The sequence below is a fragment of the Podarcis vaucheri genome (genome assembly GCF_965113315.1).
Source record: "Podarcis vaucheri genome assembly, chromosome: 5".
Lineage (NCBI taxonomy): Eukaryota > Metazoa > Chordata > Lepidosauria > Squamata > Lacertidae > Podarcis > Podarcis vaucheri.
The window spans coordinates 21912354-21929155 of record NC_138763.1 but is presented as its reverse complement, the minus strand read 5'-3'; the positions used below and the strand labels follow the sequence as shown (position 1 = coordinate 21929155).

Genomic DNA, 16802 nt, shown 5'->3' with positions numbered 1-16802 from the left:
TTGTTATAATGCAACTCTGTTTGCTGGAATTGTAGTCCATAAACCACTAGCTCCCTAAAATAGGAGCCTAGCTCTCTAAAACTAGTGGAAATGGTTCACAGAATCTAGTAGATGCTGCCAGGAAACATGATTCTGCCCTGGGATGTGGAAATAAATCCCTTGATTTATTAACCTACCATTTAAGATTATGGCTGGCATGTAATCAAGCTAAGAAGTGCAAAGATTTTGAAATTGCCACCTGTTCAGCTTGCTTCCCTGCTCTTAATGTAGGGAACTCCTACATGGATTAAACCACATTTATAGGACAGCATGTGTTCTACATAATGCCACTTTTCCTGGCCAGGTTACGTGGATTTTTGAGTGAAATCTATAGTAACTCCCTTACCTCTGTTTCTATTAAAACAACGGTGCAAAGTTAACATTCAGTTCAGCAAGCTCATTGGTCTATGACCATAAGAATAAAGAGAATTTTTGAGGTGGTTGAGTCAAGTTTCCAGAAGCAGAGTTGCATAACAGATGCCAGTAGTGCTGTGACTGAGTGAACTCCTCCGGTTCAAATTTTGCCTCACCCCCTCTAGTTGGCAATGATAAAAGCCTAAGTTCCATGTGTCTGTGGTTCCTGGCCTTTCACAAGGTTAGTTTAGTTACCTAGTTGATCAGTTAGTTTATATTTGCCACTTCATACATAAAGGACAGTTTTATGTTACCAGTACTAGTAATGCCAAGTTTATGTGTAATTGCAAAGTTTTTAAAACACATTTCCTGACTCGGGATGAACATATCTTTTTACAGCAATCTTTAAAGCTTGGAAAGTTAGCTTTTGGCTGGGATCAAACTGTCAGCAAAAGCTTTAGTTTGAAAAGGTTCTCTTCACTGCCCCCATGAAAGATCCTCCAAAGTTCTAGCCGTGCTGCATGTGCTTGTGGCATTCCACATTCTGTACAGCCTTTTAATTCTCAATTTAGAAGTGCCAAACATAGAGTAGTGAAGCTTGATGAGTCTCTGGCTAGATTATTTGGCTCACGGCCTGAGTTGCTTAGTTACGCTGACCTCCCAAATATTCAAGAATCTTAAACTTGAAAAAAACAACTAAAGCAGGGGTTGGCAAAGTTTTTGTGGCTTGGGCCGGTTCACGGTCTCACAGATGCAACAGTGGGCTGGAGTGTGCGCGTGTGCGCAAACGCTATTCCTACCGCTCCTTCCAGCGCGGAGGTGTGCGCAGCTTCCCATTGGCTGCAGGAGCTTCCCATTGGGCCTTAGGTTGCCGACTGCTGAACTAAAGTATATCAGTTTCTTCTCAAAGAACTGTGTATAAAAACATTTTAAACTTGGAGATAACTCATCAGTAACAATAAAAAGGTAAAGGATCCCTGACAGTTAAGTCCAGTCACAGACGACACTAGGATTGCGGCGCTCATCTTGCTTTACAGGCTGAGGGAGCCGGTGTTTTCAGACAGTTTTTCCGGGTCATGTGGCCAGCATGACTAAGCTGCTTCTGCAGCAAAACCAAAACCAGAGCAGCGCACAGAAACGCCGTTTACCTTCCCGCCAGAGCGGTACCTATTTATCTACTTGCACTGGCATGCTTTTGAACTGCTAGGTTGGCAGCAGCTGGGACTGAGCAACGGGAGCTCACCCCGTTGCAGGGATTTGAACCGCCAACCTTCCAATCGGCAAGCCCAAGAGGCTACCACAGCACCACCCGCGTCCCATCAGTAACAATACACAAATACACAACACCGCTGTAATCATGCTATTTCACATCACTGGGCTTTTAGAGCTGTGTGTGCACTTAGAATCAGGATTTCTATAGAATTGGGATTATCACTCGGGATGAAATTGAGATTCAGTTCTCAGCTTTGTTGTGTGCTCACTGGGGTAAAGTTTACTTTTGAAAATACCTGCATCAACACTTGCAGTTTTTATTTATGTATGACCTGTGCTTCATTGTAAGGTCCCACCAATTTAAAAACATAATACTGTTTAAAACAAATACAGGGTGGCTCCTAAGAACATATATCTCAAATGTCAGCAGCTTCACGTTGGAATTCCTTTGCTTAGAGCACAGCAACCTTAAGGCCCTGATTCACTTCGATTTCAGAGGCAATGGATATGGGAGGAAGAAAAGCGCTCTAACCCACAACAGTAGCTTCACACCCTTCAGGAGAGACCCATGAATGCAAACGAACTGTAGCTTAAAGCAGCAAATAATCCATTTGCGGGGCGGGTAGGGAAAGGACACAACATGCAAACAAGGCAACGGGGGAAAAAGCAAGGTTGCTTCCTCGCTTCCAAAGCAGATTCCCCTTCGGAGCAGTTCCTCCCTCCTCCCTAAAGGGGGCGCTGCAGCGGAGTGTCCCGCAGGGCAACTCTATGGCCCTACCCCGGAAGCACAAGCCGGCTAAGGCAGGAAGTGGGGCTGGGAGTCGTGGACGGCGTGACATTCAGCGGCGGGGACTGGAAGCCTGTGCGCTGCGCGTCATGTTGCGGTGCCGGAGAATCGTGGGCTCCGCGTTGCCTCGGCGACAGGTACTGAGGGCGGCGAAGGGAGCTGAGCAACCCCTTGCACGGTTTCGGTGCGATAGGAGAACGAGAAGCCTCGTTGCCTGGGCAGGATCCCCAACGGGGACGGCACTCGAAATTTTGCTTTTCTAAAAATAGAGTTGAATGGCAGACAGAAAACCTGCAGGTGAAGCTTCTGGAGGGCGGAGCCTCACCGTACATTTAAAAACACATGGCTTCATTTATGGCAACTGGATTTGCACACACACATCCCAACAGAACTACCATTTCCAGGGTCCTTAGCAAACCCAGGATTCTCGGGGGTGTGACCCACGCACATTTAATATATGGTGTCCCTGCAGCATTAGGGGAAATCCTCCTTGGTATTCCGCCTGCCTGTTCGTTCGTTCCTTACATTTATATTGGCCACCCACCAGTAAAGATTCCTTGGGGTAACTTGCAATAAAGTTGCATTTGGAAGATAACATCGGTACAGTGGTACCTCGGGTTACATACGCTTCAGGTTAAAGACGCTTCAGGTTACAGACTCCGCTAACCCAGAAATAGTACCTCAGGTTAAGAACTTTGCTTCAGGATGAGAACAGGAATTGTGCTCCTGCGGCACAGCAGCAGCGGGAGGCCCCATTAGCTAAAGTGGTGCTTCAGGTTAAGAACAGTTTCAGGTTAAGAACAGACCTCCGGAACGAATTAAGTTCTTAACCTGCGGTACCAATGTATTAGAATTGACAGTAAACTATAAAAGATGGGGTAGGGGGAACCAACCACTTCTTTACAGCAGAGGAAACTGCTGCTGAGATAATGCAACCCAGGATAGACAAATGAAAGTCGTTCTTCACACAGCAGATAGTTAAATTATGGAGTTTGCTCCCACAGGATGTGGTGATGGCCATCAGCCTGGACGGCTTTCAAAGAGGATTAGACAACTTCATGGAGGATAAGGCTTGCCATGGCTACTAGTCATGGTGGCTGTGCTCTGCCTTCACCATGTTCTGCCTTCACTGCCAGAGGCTGTATGCCTCTGGATACCAGTTGCTGGGAGTCACGACTGAAGAGAGCGCTCCTGCACTCCAGGTTCTGCTTGTGGATTTCCCATAGGCATCTGATTGGCCGCTGTAAGAACAGGGTGTTGGATTAGATGGGCCTTTGGCCTGATCCAGCAGGGCTTTTCTTGCATTCTTAATATAGGGCTTACAGGAGTAAGTCCTGTTGAATTCAATGTTTGATTTGACCTTAGATTTTGAATTTGATGGGGCTTCCTCCCAGCCCAAGTAAGTGGTCTTAGGATTGCAGCCTTATTAAACCTCCTCAACCCATGTTGAACACTTCTTTCAGTGCCGGATTTACATATAAGCTAAACAAGCTATAGGGCCTCACTTTCTTGGGGGCCCCTAAAAATTTAAAGGGAAAAAACCTGGATGTACATTTCCAAAATGTAAGATAAAAAATAAAACCTACATACAGAAACAGTGGCAAATGGCTTTAGATACCTATTAGGTCCATAAATTACCATATAGCATATATTCAACACAAAAAACAGCGGCAATTTGTTGTTGACAAAGGACAGCTGGACATATAAAGGGCCCCATTACCTTCAGTAGCTTAGGGCCTCATCAAACCTAAATCCGACCCTGACTTGTTTACATTAAACTAAATTATTGCCTCTTGTATGGGTGAAGGATGTAAGTCAGCTACTTGCATAGCACTCTGTTAATGAATGTTGGAAGTCTTGACTTCATAATACTCTAACCCCAGTTCTTGTAGAAAATAAACATTTTGTTTTAGTTATCATAACTCTTGGGAGTATCATACATATTCAGCCCAGAATACTATAACTTTAAGAATCTTAAAACTCAGGATATTGTGTCAATTACTATAAGGGTTGGAAGTTAAACATGAACATGTTCTAACAATTAGAACACTACTAGTGTAGCTAGAAAGTTATTACTATTTTAATTGGTATTGTTAGGTGGACACAAGGGAGTACAAATATAGACAGATACTGTAGCTATTAATTTTGTCACTGCAGGAAGTAAAACAGGTGGCACTGGAAAGTATGGTATTTAAGAAAGATCATTGAGGGAGAGACAAAGGCGGCTGGTCCCTCAACAAAGATGGTGGAGTAGCTCTGGTCCTCTCTTCCTCCGCAACTTGGTGGAATATCACCTTCCAAACAGAATGATCCTCCCTCCTTCTGTGTCCTGTTCTGGGGTTTCTCTCAATCCCCCCAAACCAATTCAGGGGGCAAAGTGGGGAATCCCTTTTGTAGAAGTAACACCATTTGTTAAATGAATCCTAGCAATAATACTGACAGTTTTTCTGTATTGCACTTACTGTTGTCTTGTGTGTTGTAATCTTTTGCAATAACATTCCATCCCATTTTTGTATTTCAGCTGTTTTTTAATAGCTGCAGATGGTGCTCTTCAGGAATTATTCCCAATGAAAAGATCCGCAACATAGGAATTTCTGCACACATTGACTCTGGAAAGACTACGTTAACTGAGCGCATTCTTTTCTACACAGGAAGGATAGCACAAATGCACGAGGTACTTCTGAATGTGATCAGAGAGGAGGGGGACTCTCCAGAGCAGAATAAGCAAAGAGCAGATTTGGAGGGAGCACAGGGGGTTGCAGAGGGGAGGAAGGGAAGGGAAAGCCCTGTTGTGCAAGTGGGAGTCTACTTGTGTGATGTTTGATTTGACCTTAAATTTTGATCTGTCAATTGGGCAGTAAAGCATCTCGGAGCAGATCCTTCCCTTGTACAAGAGGACACAAGTGTACAAGCAGAAATGCACTGACTTGCAGAAATATTGATATGCTTTCTTTCACCTTAGGTAAAAGGGAAAGATGGGGTTGGTGCTGTCATGGATTCAATGGAGTTGGAACGACAACGGGGGATCACTATTCAGTCTGCAGCAACTTTTACCATGTGGAAAGACACCAACATTAATATAATTGACACCCCAGGTAATAGTCATGTAGGGTACTAAATACGTTTCTAGCACTTGTATGCCTGGCATGATAAACATACCCAAGTGTTAAGAGTGTATAATTTTTACTCGTAGCCAAAATGACATCTGCTTTGTAAATTGCTTTCTAAGGCTGAAGGCCTAAGCTCTACTCCCTTCCCACTGGGCTTTTTGGAGCACCATCACAGTGGCCACAGAGGAAGTGGGGCAGGGCAGTTGGGCCTGATCGCTGTGCCATTTCCAGGTTGGCTCAGTGATGGTGGCCTTTGTCAGTGCCTGATGGCAGTAAGACCAACTCAGGTCTCGCCCTGTTAAACACCCTGTTGTTTTGACAGCATGTTTGATGGCTGGCGGGAGGCTGATTCTACTGGTAGAGGTGAGAGAAGAGAAATGTCTTCTTAACCCAACACCACCATCCCCTACAGCTCAGTGTAAAGGGGATTTAGATGGCTTTGGTTTCACCTGTACAGTAAATGCTGCCTGGAATTCTGTTGTGTAAGGTTCTTCAAAGCAAATGTATGAAATGAAACTTGGAACTAGTCCTATTACAACTGACTTGTAAAATCCCTACTCTTGATAGCCTGGTTGTGTTGGACATAGTGCATAGTCCTTAGGGCATAACATAGCCTTCCCCAACCTGATGCCCTCTGTATGTTTTTGACTGCAACTCCCACCAGGCGCAGACAGCAGGAAAGAGAACCAAATGCCGCAGCAATTCTCAGCTAGTTGGAAGCCTTAACGTTCCTGTATCTTTTTACTTCCCTTTCAGGACACGTTGATTTCACTATAGAGGTAGAGAGATCACTGAGAGTTCTTGATGGAGCCGTCCTGGTGCTGTGTGCTGTCGGAGGGGTTCAGTGCCAGACAATGACGGTGAATAGGCAGATGAAGCGGTATAATGTCCCGTTTTTGTCCTTCATCAACAAACTGGATCGAATGGGTGCAAGTCCAGACAGAGCCGTCCAACAACTTAGGTATGAACATCTCAGTTAGAATTCCTCCCCCCAGCCCCCTGCCCATATCAGAGAGGAAGATGGAAAATCTTTCTAGAAACAATGTCAAAAGATGTGTGTCTTCAGTGTATTGTTCTGGGCTGCCATCCTTCTTAAAGGTTAAGTGGGTAATGTGGTCAACATTGAGTGTCACATATGAAATGTTGACGGATCCTTGCTAACTAAATTCTTTAATAGCTTACATCAGCTTTCCCCACCCTGGTGACCTCCAAATCTTTTGTGGAAGGACCTCCCCAGGGAGTTTCTGCTGGCGCCTTTAGTATACAGCTTTAGGCATCAGGCGAAAACATTCCTCTTCAGACAGGCCTTTGACTAACGTCCAATACCCTTTTAAATGTGTTGTTGGTGGTAATCAGTTTGCTTTTGTTCTTATTTTTATTATATGTTTTGTGTTTTTTATCTTGTACTTTTATGCTGTGAACTGCCCTGAGATCTACAGAGAAAGGGCAGTATACAGATTTAATAAATCATCATCATCTTTTGGATTATAATCCCCCCCCCCCAGCCTCAGGCAGGACTCTGCCAGTGGTCAGGGATGATGGGAGTTAAGGTCCAAAACATTTGGAGGGTACCAGATTGGGAAAGGCTGGCTTAGATGTACGAAGTGGGTACCAGACCTCACCCCCTGAGCCTTTGCCCTTCTACCTTACTCATACTAGAGACTTAGATGTTTGATGTTGTTCCTTGTAAGACATTTTATTTTCTGGCCCAGCGTGGGTTGTGGTGTCCCCATATACATGCAGAATCCTGCTACCACCAGAAGGTAGTCTGTCCAAAAAGGTGCATTCTAAATCTTGAGATGATTTGTCTGTCTTTTCTAAAGTTCTGTTATGGCAACTGGCCTTCCTTACCTTTTGATCTAGAGCCTTATCAGGGCCTCCGCTTCAGATCTTCATGGGCAGATGGACTTGTATGTGGAGAAGCAGTTCTTTAGAGCTGGAAATGCTGTCTTAAGAGAATTGTATTTGTTTTTAACTTCACAGATCCAAGTTGAACCACAATGCTGCCTTTATTCAGATACCTATGGGTTTGGAGGGAAATTTCAGAGGGATCATTGATCTCATTGAAGAAAAAGCTATATACTTTGAAGGTGACTTTGGGTAAGGGTTCTGAGCAGTTTGAAATATGGAGGCATTTTACATCTGATCATGCTTTGGGAGTAGTGTGTTGTTGTTTTATAAGAAGTATAATTTAGTGTTTTAGTTACTGAGGAAGAATTAGTTTTGATTAGTATAGCCATAACACACCTCATTTCGTAAGTATAACACAATCCTCCCCACCATGCCTCTCTATTCAAATTTTCTTGGCTGCTAATAACCATAAATGAAGGTGATGTTGCCACCATAGCTATTGCAGCCCCGGGTTCCTATCTTAACAGAATTTGAAGCAAGTTAGTAAACCCTGTTGTATTAAGGAATCCTTGTTTGCTGTAACCATGGTTCAGCTTGTACAGGGCTGTGGCTGTCGGGGCTTTTTAGGTGAATATGTTTGGCTGTGGATTTGCACAGCAAATGACCCTTGGGTCACATTCATTATGTGTGAATTCTGTGAAAGAGGAAAGGTGATAATTGCATGGCAGACAGGCAATTAAATATGTTTTGCTCTTATTGTGGGAGAGTTTAGCCATGCAATCACCATCTTGCCTTGGGTGGACAAAATTCATATAATGAAAGTTAACTCCAGGCTGGCTTTTGAATCTCTGGTATGTGAAAATACTCAGGGATCCTTCACCTTTGCAGGAAGCTGCAGTGAGAGATTTACAGTTCATTCCTTAACATGTCTATTGAGAAGAAAGTGGGGCTTACTCTCTGGTAAAGCGAGTGAAGCCTTTCAGCTTTAATATTGGTTCTTTTGAGTGGAAAAAGATTTCATTGGCCATTTTGTCTTCACATTTGTTTGCTCATAAGGCAGAGTGACATTTTCATAGGGGAATGAGAATTGAATAGGAATTGAAATATAAATATGATCATATTTATACCCTCAAACAGCAGTTGCTCAACTGGAGCTATAACTTTGCTCTATCCAGCATGGGTTTTAAAAATTTAAATGTATCTGTGATTCCTTCTGCGTAAGATGGCTAAGTGAGCCTCTTTCTAGTAGAACAGTGTTTGTCACAGGAACAACCCATCCAAGAGTGTCATATTTATATGGATCTTTGTGTACACCTGAAATTATTGTGTACTCATCACAACAGAGCATTAAGAGAAAAATGTCCATTATTTGAAAAACACCCAGCAATCTTGGTTTTATTGTATCCTTATGATGTCAATCCTGGTTTACACCCCACAATTTTAAAGGCACATAGGATTATAGCCTTTGTGAATATTATTAGACAGAAGGTACAAGGGGTCCAATTTTAAATCAAATGTGTATTATTGCTAGCAGAGCTTTGTTGCTAGATTTGCAGGTGTAAAAAGAACTGAAAATGTGTCACTCATGAGAGCGGAATAAATTGATGGTTGTGGTTCTCACTGAAGCCCACAGGAGCATGTGAGATTTCTAACATTTCTAGTTGGTTGGCTTCTGATAGTCTGCTTGTTTTCTCTGCTTCTGTAGCCAAACGGTTAAATATGACGACATTCCTCCTGAGTTCAGAGCAGAGTCTACCGATCGCCGCCAGGAACTGGTTGAATGTGTTGCAAACTTAGACGAACAGATTGGGGAGCTTTTTCTTGAAGAGAAAATCCCAACAGTGACTGACTTGAAGGTAAAGGGACTTCAGTTCTCTCCCCATTGCCTGAAGGATTGCCCAAAGTCCTTTGATGTATGCATTTGCTGTATAATGTTTTGCATATGTAAAAGCGAACAGGTGGGGCACTCTCATTGGAATTAATCAAGGATAAGAGCCTTAAACTAGTCATGGCCGGTGGTCCAACAACATCTGGAGGGCCACAGGTTCCCCACACTTCCCTTGGACTAATACTGGTTACATGTCCTATAGTCACAAACTCCTTAATGCTATCTGAAAATAATGGCAACACCTAGCTTTTATAGCGAGAGCTTTGAACGTTCAACGTGTCTTTTTACATACATACATACATCTCAGTAGAACCATGCATGCCATCTTGAGCTGCTTGGGGAAAAATGGGATATAAATGTAATTAGTTAATTATATATTAAAAACAACCCTGAAAGGTAGTCCCAAAGAAATTAGCCTTCCATACTGCAGATGGAGAATTGAAATAAGTGAGAATGGCTTACCCAAGACCGTTTAATACAATTGTAGAGTTGAAAGGGACCCCAAGAGTCAATTAGTCCAACTCCCTGCAATGCAGAAATCTCAGCTAAAGCATCCATGACAGATGGCCATCCAACCTCTGCTTGGAAACCTCCAGTGAAGGAGAGTCCACCACCTCTCGTGGGAGTCTGTTTCACTGTCGAACAGCTCTTACTGTCAGAAAGTTCTCCCTGATGGTTAGTCGGAATCTCCTTTCTTGTAACTTGAATCCAGCACCTAGCACAGGGAGGAAGAAGAAAGCCCACCCACTTAGTCGGAGAAGGAAGCTAAGGCACTGGCAAGCCGGAAAGCACCACCTGCGATACACCAGCAGGTCAAAACGCCATGGTGATCTGGCCCTCAAACTGGTTCTGGATGTTGTATTGAGACATCTCCCAGGCCCAATTCTTAGGGACCCATATACTTTTAAGATAAGGAGTCAGTAACACACTGCCTTCTTCTCTGGCTTGGCATCCAGGGGCCTTCAGGTGCTGCCCCTGTTCTGATGGGTAGAGCGTGGACGTTTGAACTTCTGCCCTTCAGTTGCTTATATTGGATAACTTAGATGGTCTGTTTTGGCTTCATCCATCTGTCGATATCTATCAGTCTGTCTCTGTATCCCACCTTTTCTTCAAGGAGCTGAAGATGGCATGCATGATTCCCACCCCCCTCTGTTTTATCCTCAGAACAATCTTGTGAGGTACGTTAGGGCGAGAGACAGAAGTTGGCCCATGGTCACCCAGTGATCTTCATGGATGAGTAGGGATTTGTCCAACAACTGTACCACATTGGATCTCTCTAGATGTGCACTATAACTCTCTCTCTCTATATATATGCACAATTGTGAAATATAATTTTATAATAGCTGTTGCATATTATAATATGCAGTATTTGCAGTAAAAGCATAAAACGTACTTGCAGGGATCTACAAGGGTGAAATATAAAGTCTTTAAATAAAAATCTATCCTACAGTTTAGTTAGACTATAATTTTAAATGAATTAGGTAGGATTTGTTTTTTTTTAAAGATAGCAAAGCTGTGATGACCCTGCTTGTTTGGTTGGTTGGTTTGCTTTTAATGGGATAATTATATTGCCAGCTCTCATTCAGAGACAGCTTTGTGTGTTGGGACATCACATTTTGTTGCCTTTAGAAGCTAAACGAGTGAGCTGGGCTTTCTGTGTCTGCAATATCTTTGTTATGACGCTTTGCTGCTATCCAGGGAAGTGGCAGGTTTTCAGTACCAGGCATTAATAGCAACAGATGCCTGGAGGGGAGAATAGCTGGCAGAAGGAGACCAGCTGTTTGGTGTGACAGACAAAGTTGTGACAGATCCTAGAGGTCATCTGTGATCTCTTCCTCTTCTCCTTATAAATATAAATGCAATATATGTATCTGCGTACCTATATTTGTTTCTAGGCAGAGCCTAATGCGCTCTGTGATCTGTATATTCCGACACAGGTTTACATGCAGGTAGAAATCCTTCACAGCATTTCAACACCCCCATCCTCTTGTGTCTAAATTGATGTGCAGTTGGTGTAAGGAGACACTGTTTCACCGTAGCTGAACCCTCTTGGGCAAGGACTGGATTTGGCTTGAGGACTTGATGAGCATGGAATATAGAGCTTTGAATGTGGAAATAAATCTCCCGTTACCCTTGTTAGCCTTTGATGACTTTGCGGTCTGGAGAATTGCTGCATGGTGGTTGTTATGCAATGGTTTCCCTCTGTATTCCAGGCTCTTACAAAATGCTTAAGAGGAAGAAGCCCGTTTTAAGCACAGCTGAGTGATCAGGTTGCTCCCAAGAGTCAAAATACACTGTAGGAATATTAACTTTGAAACCTCTATCCTAGTTACAGCTTTTGATGTTGTCCATTAACCAAACAGTCCAAGGGACATTCAAATAATCTGGATATCCGTATCCGTGCCGTCATTTGAAAATTCAACGGAGAGATTTGTAACCTCATATACTTTTACTCAGAAAAAGTACCAAAATTCAATTGCATTTTGCATTTCAATTGCACCTAAACATTAGGAAGAACTTCCTGACAGTAAGAGCTGTTCGACAGTGGAATTTGCAGCCAAGGAGTGTGGTGGAGTCTCCTTCTTTGGAGGTCTTTAAGCAGAGGCTTGACAACCATATGTCAGGAGTGCTCTGATGGTGTTTCCTGCTTCGCAGGGGGTTGGACTCGATGGCCCTTGTGGTCTCTTCCAACTCTATGATTCTGTGATTCTATGATTTACAGTGGTACCTCGCAAGACGAATGCCTCGCAAGACGAAAAACGCGCAAGACGAAAGAGTTTTCCGTTTTTTGAGTCGTTCCGCAAGACGAATTTCCCTATGGGCTTGCTTCACAAGACGAAACATCTTGCGAGTTCTTGCAAGTTTGTTTCCTTTTTCTTAAAGCCGCTAAGCCGTTAATAGCCGCTAAGCCGTTAATAGCCGTGCTTCGCAAGACGAAAAAACCGCAAGACAAAGAGACTCGCGGAACGGATTAATTTTCTCTTGCGAGGCACCACTGTACTTCCAATTGTTCACAGGATTGCACCCTTGGACTCTTTTCATCCTCTTTTAGAAACTCCGTACTCCAGTCAAATATGTGTCTCTTGATCTGTGCTAAAAATAAAAAGAGTAAAAAAGATTGGGCCGTCTAGAGCGCCTTCTGATCCTAGGCATGCTTTTAACTCTTTACCCAGCATGAAATTAACTTAATGGTAGTGTTGCCCATCTAGCTTGGATGGCTTTTTAAAAGGATTAGACAAATGTGTGGAAGCTCTAGCTGTCGCTCCTTCTAACTGGTGGCTGAGTGACTATTAATTTGGAAGCAAAGCCGAGTTGCCCAAAATAAGTTAGCAGTTTCTATAAACACGGGGGACTTCCTAGGACTGCAAACGTACACACATTTGCGAATTGAAAGAAGGAAGGGTGTTTTTAAAAAACCTGAAGAAACCAGCGAGCACCTGTGAACTTCCAAGCTGTAAAGAATGTGGAGATCTCACTTGGGGCGGCGGGGTGTGTGTGTGGAGGAAACTGGAGTGGTACAGTCTACTAGATATAGATATAGCAAGTACCCTAAAAGGGAATATTAGGGTTGAGGGCAGTTGTGCTGTGAGCTCAAAGGCTTCGCTCCCTGCATATTACTGGGGCATTGTATGAGGAAGCTCCCCAGAGCCCTGCCTGCAGTGCTATATAGTTCTAACATGCTAGGATTTGGGGCTGACACTCTCAAACCTGAGTCTTCTAATGCTGGGGTTCTGCCTTATGCCAAGTCTATTATCCCAACTATCTCAGTGTTGTCTGTTCTGACTGGCGTTAGCTCTCCGTGGTATTTCACCTCAGCTGCGTTTAGCACAGCAGGGGAAAGTCTCACGTGCGAAAGAGAAAAGGTTGCTTTTTCCTTTCCCCCTCCCCTTTCTGACAGCTCTCCCCCCCCCAAGAAAGCATGAACAGGACTGCAAGCTCCTTTTGTAGCCTGATTGGAGTCCTCAAGAGAAATATTCCTCTTACAGAGTTGGGGATACATAGCAACATTTTAAAAAGCATTTTCTAAGACATGTAAGCATGCTGCTATGGGCACAGCCACACCACACATTTAAATGATAACAATTTACTGTAGTCTGTTGAAGCACAGAGAGTTGTTAGGATTCCCCTATTCATCTCTTAGAGCTGCAATTCCCAGAGTTCCCTTGGAAGAGAGATTGATTGTTAAGCCACTCTGAACTGTCACTCTCCGCCCCTTTAACCAACTGCAGCTTCCAGAATTTTTGGGCGGAAGCCATGCCTGTCTAAAGTGTTCTCATAGTGCTTTAAAGGTGCGGTGTGCATGTGGTCAAAGTAGTCGATTCATCCTGTGGCTCTGCATCTAGGATGAAAAAACATCATCTTAAAATCATTTGTCATATGGGTGGCAAAAACAGTTTTCTGGTTCAAAGCGGCCTTGTCTCCCCCCAGCCCCCCTTCTCCCAGAGCTAATTAATTACAAATTACTTAATGGCTGTGGAAAGGCCAAGAGGCAGGTTTGTTTGTGCTAATTTGTCCCCAGTGATGGATTTCTAGCCTGTGGCAGGCAGCCAAGTTCTGGTTTAAAATAATTTTTCATGGAAAACGCATTGGGTTCTTCTTGCGTGCTCCTTAGGCATCATGGACTTAAATAAACATCTCGTTTGCTGACAGCAAAACATTACTCCTGAGGCTGAAACCCTGACTGGTGTGCCGCAGCTGCTGAAGTCAGGGTACAAAAGTCATCTGCAGAAATAAAGGGGGGGGGTGGGAAAGGCAAGGAGGGAGTTGCAGTTTCTGTGAATAGAACATAGCTATTTCCAGTCAGGGTGCTAATCTTGTCTCCTGTCTGCGATATGCCATATTCTATTTGCAGGGAGAGGAAGGAAGATCAGGTACTTTGAGGGCTTAAACTTGGTACTTCAGATCTGGCCTGCCAAGGTAATGTGGAGCCAAAGTCCTCATCCAACCTAGAAGGGAATAGGGATGTACAGGGCTGGCCTCTCCAGTCTGACAGATGGTATTAAACCTTTAGGTTTGCCAGGCCTGGTATTAGTCGCAGGAGTTTGGCTCTTGGCCCTTTCCTAGCTTGAGCCGCTGATCTTGGAGGCCCTGAGCACAGGTCTAGAGACGAATACATCTGGTGGCAGGTCCAGGCTGGGCCCCGACAGGAAAGAGCAGGGCTAGAGCTGAAACGACAGCTGCTGCACCAATTACAGATATACACAGAGTTTTCTCCCCTGTCACAACACAGGGATGTCAACTGAACTATCCCAGGTTGATAGGATCATAGAGCTGTAGAGCTGGAAGGGACCACGAGGGTCATATAGTCCAACTCCCTGCAATGTAGGAATTTTTTGCTCAATGTGGGGCTCAAACCTGTTAGCGTTGTTCCAGTTGTAGTCGCTGCAATGCAAGCTTGGCTGCGGCTTTTCTTCCAACTTGTTAAAGCCCAACAAATCCCGGTTTCTACTTGGTAGCAGCTTTGTGCTTATGCGTACTTGTGGCGTAGTGGTTAAGAGCGGTGGTCTCGTAATCTGGGGAACCGAGTTCGCGTCCCCGCTACTCCACATGCAGCTGCTGGGTGACCTTGGGCCAGTCACACTTCTTTGAAGTCTCTCAGCCCCACTCACCTCACAGAGTGTTTGTTGTGGGGGAGGAAGGGAAAGGAGAATGTTAGCCGCTTTGAGACTCCTGAAGGGGAGTGAAAGGCGGGATATCAAATCCAAACTCTTCTTCTCTTCTTCTTTTTTCTTTTCCCTTTTGGCATTTGCTTTTTCTTGCATCTAGTAGGTTAATCCTCGACACCATGACATTCGCACTCAAATGCAAGTGTGATGATTACACTAAGGACTTGTTTTCTGTGTGAATTTTGGCCACCTCCTGAGAGATGTAAAGAAAGCAAACCTTTCAGGGAAGCCTCTTTGTTCAGTTTAAAAACTGAGCAGGTGTCCTGTTCTAAAGCTTCTTTCCACAGTTGAAAAAGTCCCCCTTTGTATCGTGTAGTCACAAACATTGCTTTTCTTACAATTGTTTTCATTTGGTGGGGAACAGAAAGCATGATGCTTTGTATTCTTGCATGCCAAGTGCCCTTAAGAACCCAGCTGTTAACGCTGTGAATGTTCTGTTTCTCCCGAGCTTGCAATCAGAAGGACAACACTCAACAAATCCTTCACACCTGTGCTGGTAGGAAGTGCTCTGAAGAACAAAGGTGTGCAGCCTCTGTTGGATGCTGTTCTGGAATACCTCCCAAACCCATCCGAAGTCCAGAACTACGCAATTTCCAACCAGGAGTAAGTACAGAAAGTAGAGGAAAACAGATCTAGTTTGCATAGGCCTTTTTTTTCTAAATTGGAAGAAAAAATTATATTTATTTATAACGTGGCCGCTAAGTACCCTGTGCTACAGTTGAGGATAAAAGGCAGTGATTTTGTAAGATAAAGCCCACTTTGTTTGAGGCATGCTTTCGTCTCCTAAGCTGGTGGGTACACCTGTTTGGCCTGTAGGTGGCAGACACATCAAAAGCTGTAGGTGTTTTCTTGTTCTCATCCCCAGTGATTAATCAGGCATCTTTGAAAAAAGAAAGAACAGAAGATGATATAATAGAGGCATTGTTGCTTGTGATGTGGATGCTCATCCCACTGTTGTCTCTAGTAAACGAGCTTTGCTGGCTTTTGTAGTCCTTTAAAACCCTGGAAACTTCGTTTGATTAGAGGTGACACTAGACAAAAGAAATGGGCATGTGTCTATTAAGCTACCTTCAGTGCTCTCTTTTTATTATTTTCATTATTATTATTAAAAAAACCCTTTTGGCTGTCTCTACAGAATCCAATACTGCAAGATGCTTAGAGGCTGACTTAAGATTTATTTATGTTTCAGTAAAAAAAAAAAAACAACTTCAAAAATAGCGAGTAAGCATATGCAGAAATTATAGGAAAGGAAAGGGAAATGACACTTGAAGGTGGGAACAGGGCAACATAACAGAAAACCTATAGTACCATGAATAAATTAAAAGGAAAAACAGTGTCATTTACATTGTCATTCCATAGTGCAAAAACAAGGCCCCTCTCTCAATAAGTTTCTTTTCTTCATTATTATACATTGTGTTTCTCTCGTATGTAAGCTATAACATTAAGAGAGTTCACCAGATTTCCCTTATCCTGTTATGGGAATGTCTTTATTTTTCCGTTTTTGTGAAATACACTTGTTTTGCTGTATGTTGGTGGTGCAGTAATCAGCTGTAGATCAGTATTAACGACTTCAGAATGAAGTTATCTAAAGGAGAATTTTAGGATTTCTCGGGAGATCATAGCTTGTACTTGTCCGTATAATATTTGGGTGCTTCTCTACAGAAATGCATCGGGTTTTTTACAACTCCAAAAGATAGGTATTAAATCTGCCTTAATTCACTTACACCTCCAGCAGTGCACGTTTCATCAAGCCTAAGAATTCTTAGGAAGGAATTTGGTGAGTTCAGATTCTACAGCAGACACCTTACCTGCACCTCCTTGGATGTGTGGATTGGGCAAGGCTCCTGCCCGATTCCCCAGTGAGGTGACCTGAGAGCTGACTCTTTGGGCTTTAC

At 43.6% G+C, this 16802-nt stretch overlaps 1 protein-coding gene across 1 annotated transcript in view; it reads left to right on the top strand.

Moving 5' to 3' along the window:
- The first annotated feature begins 2412 nt into the window (after window positions 1–2412).
- Window positions 2413–16802, top strand: part of GFM1 (G elongation factor mitochondrial 1) — a 38787-nt gene continuing 24397 nt past the window's right edge. Inside the window, exons 1-7 of the mRNA XM_082224141.1 lie at window positions 2413–2529; window positions 4914–5066; window positions 5355–5487; window positions 6259–6463; window positions 7486–7602; window positions 9059–9209; window positions 15356–15510. Coding sequence (XP_082080267.1) covers window positions 2482–2529; window positions 4914–5066; window positions 5355–5487; window positions 6259–6463; window positions 7486–7602; window positions 9059–9209; window positions 15356–15510 — 962 coding nt within the window. The 5' untranslated portion in view covers window positions 2413–2481. The remainder of the gene's footprint in view (window positions 2530–4913; window positions 5067–5354; window positions 5488–6258; window positions 6464–7485; window positions 7603–9058; window positions 9210–15355; window positions 15511–16802) is intronic.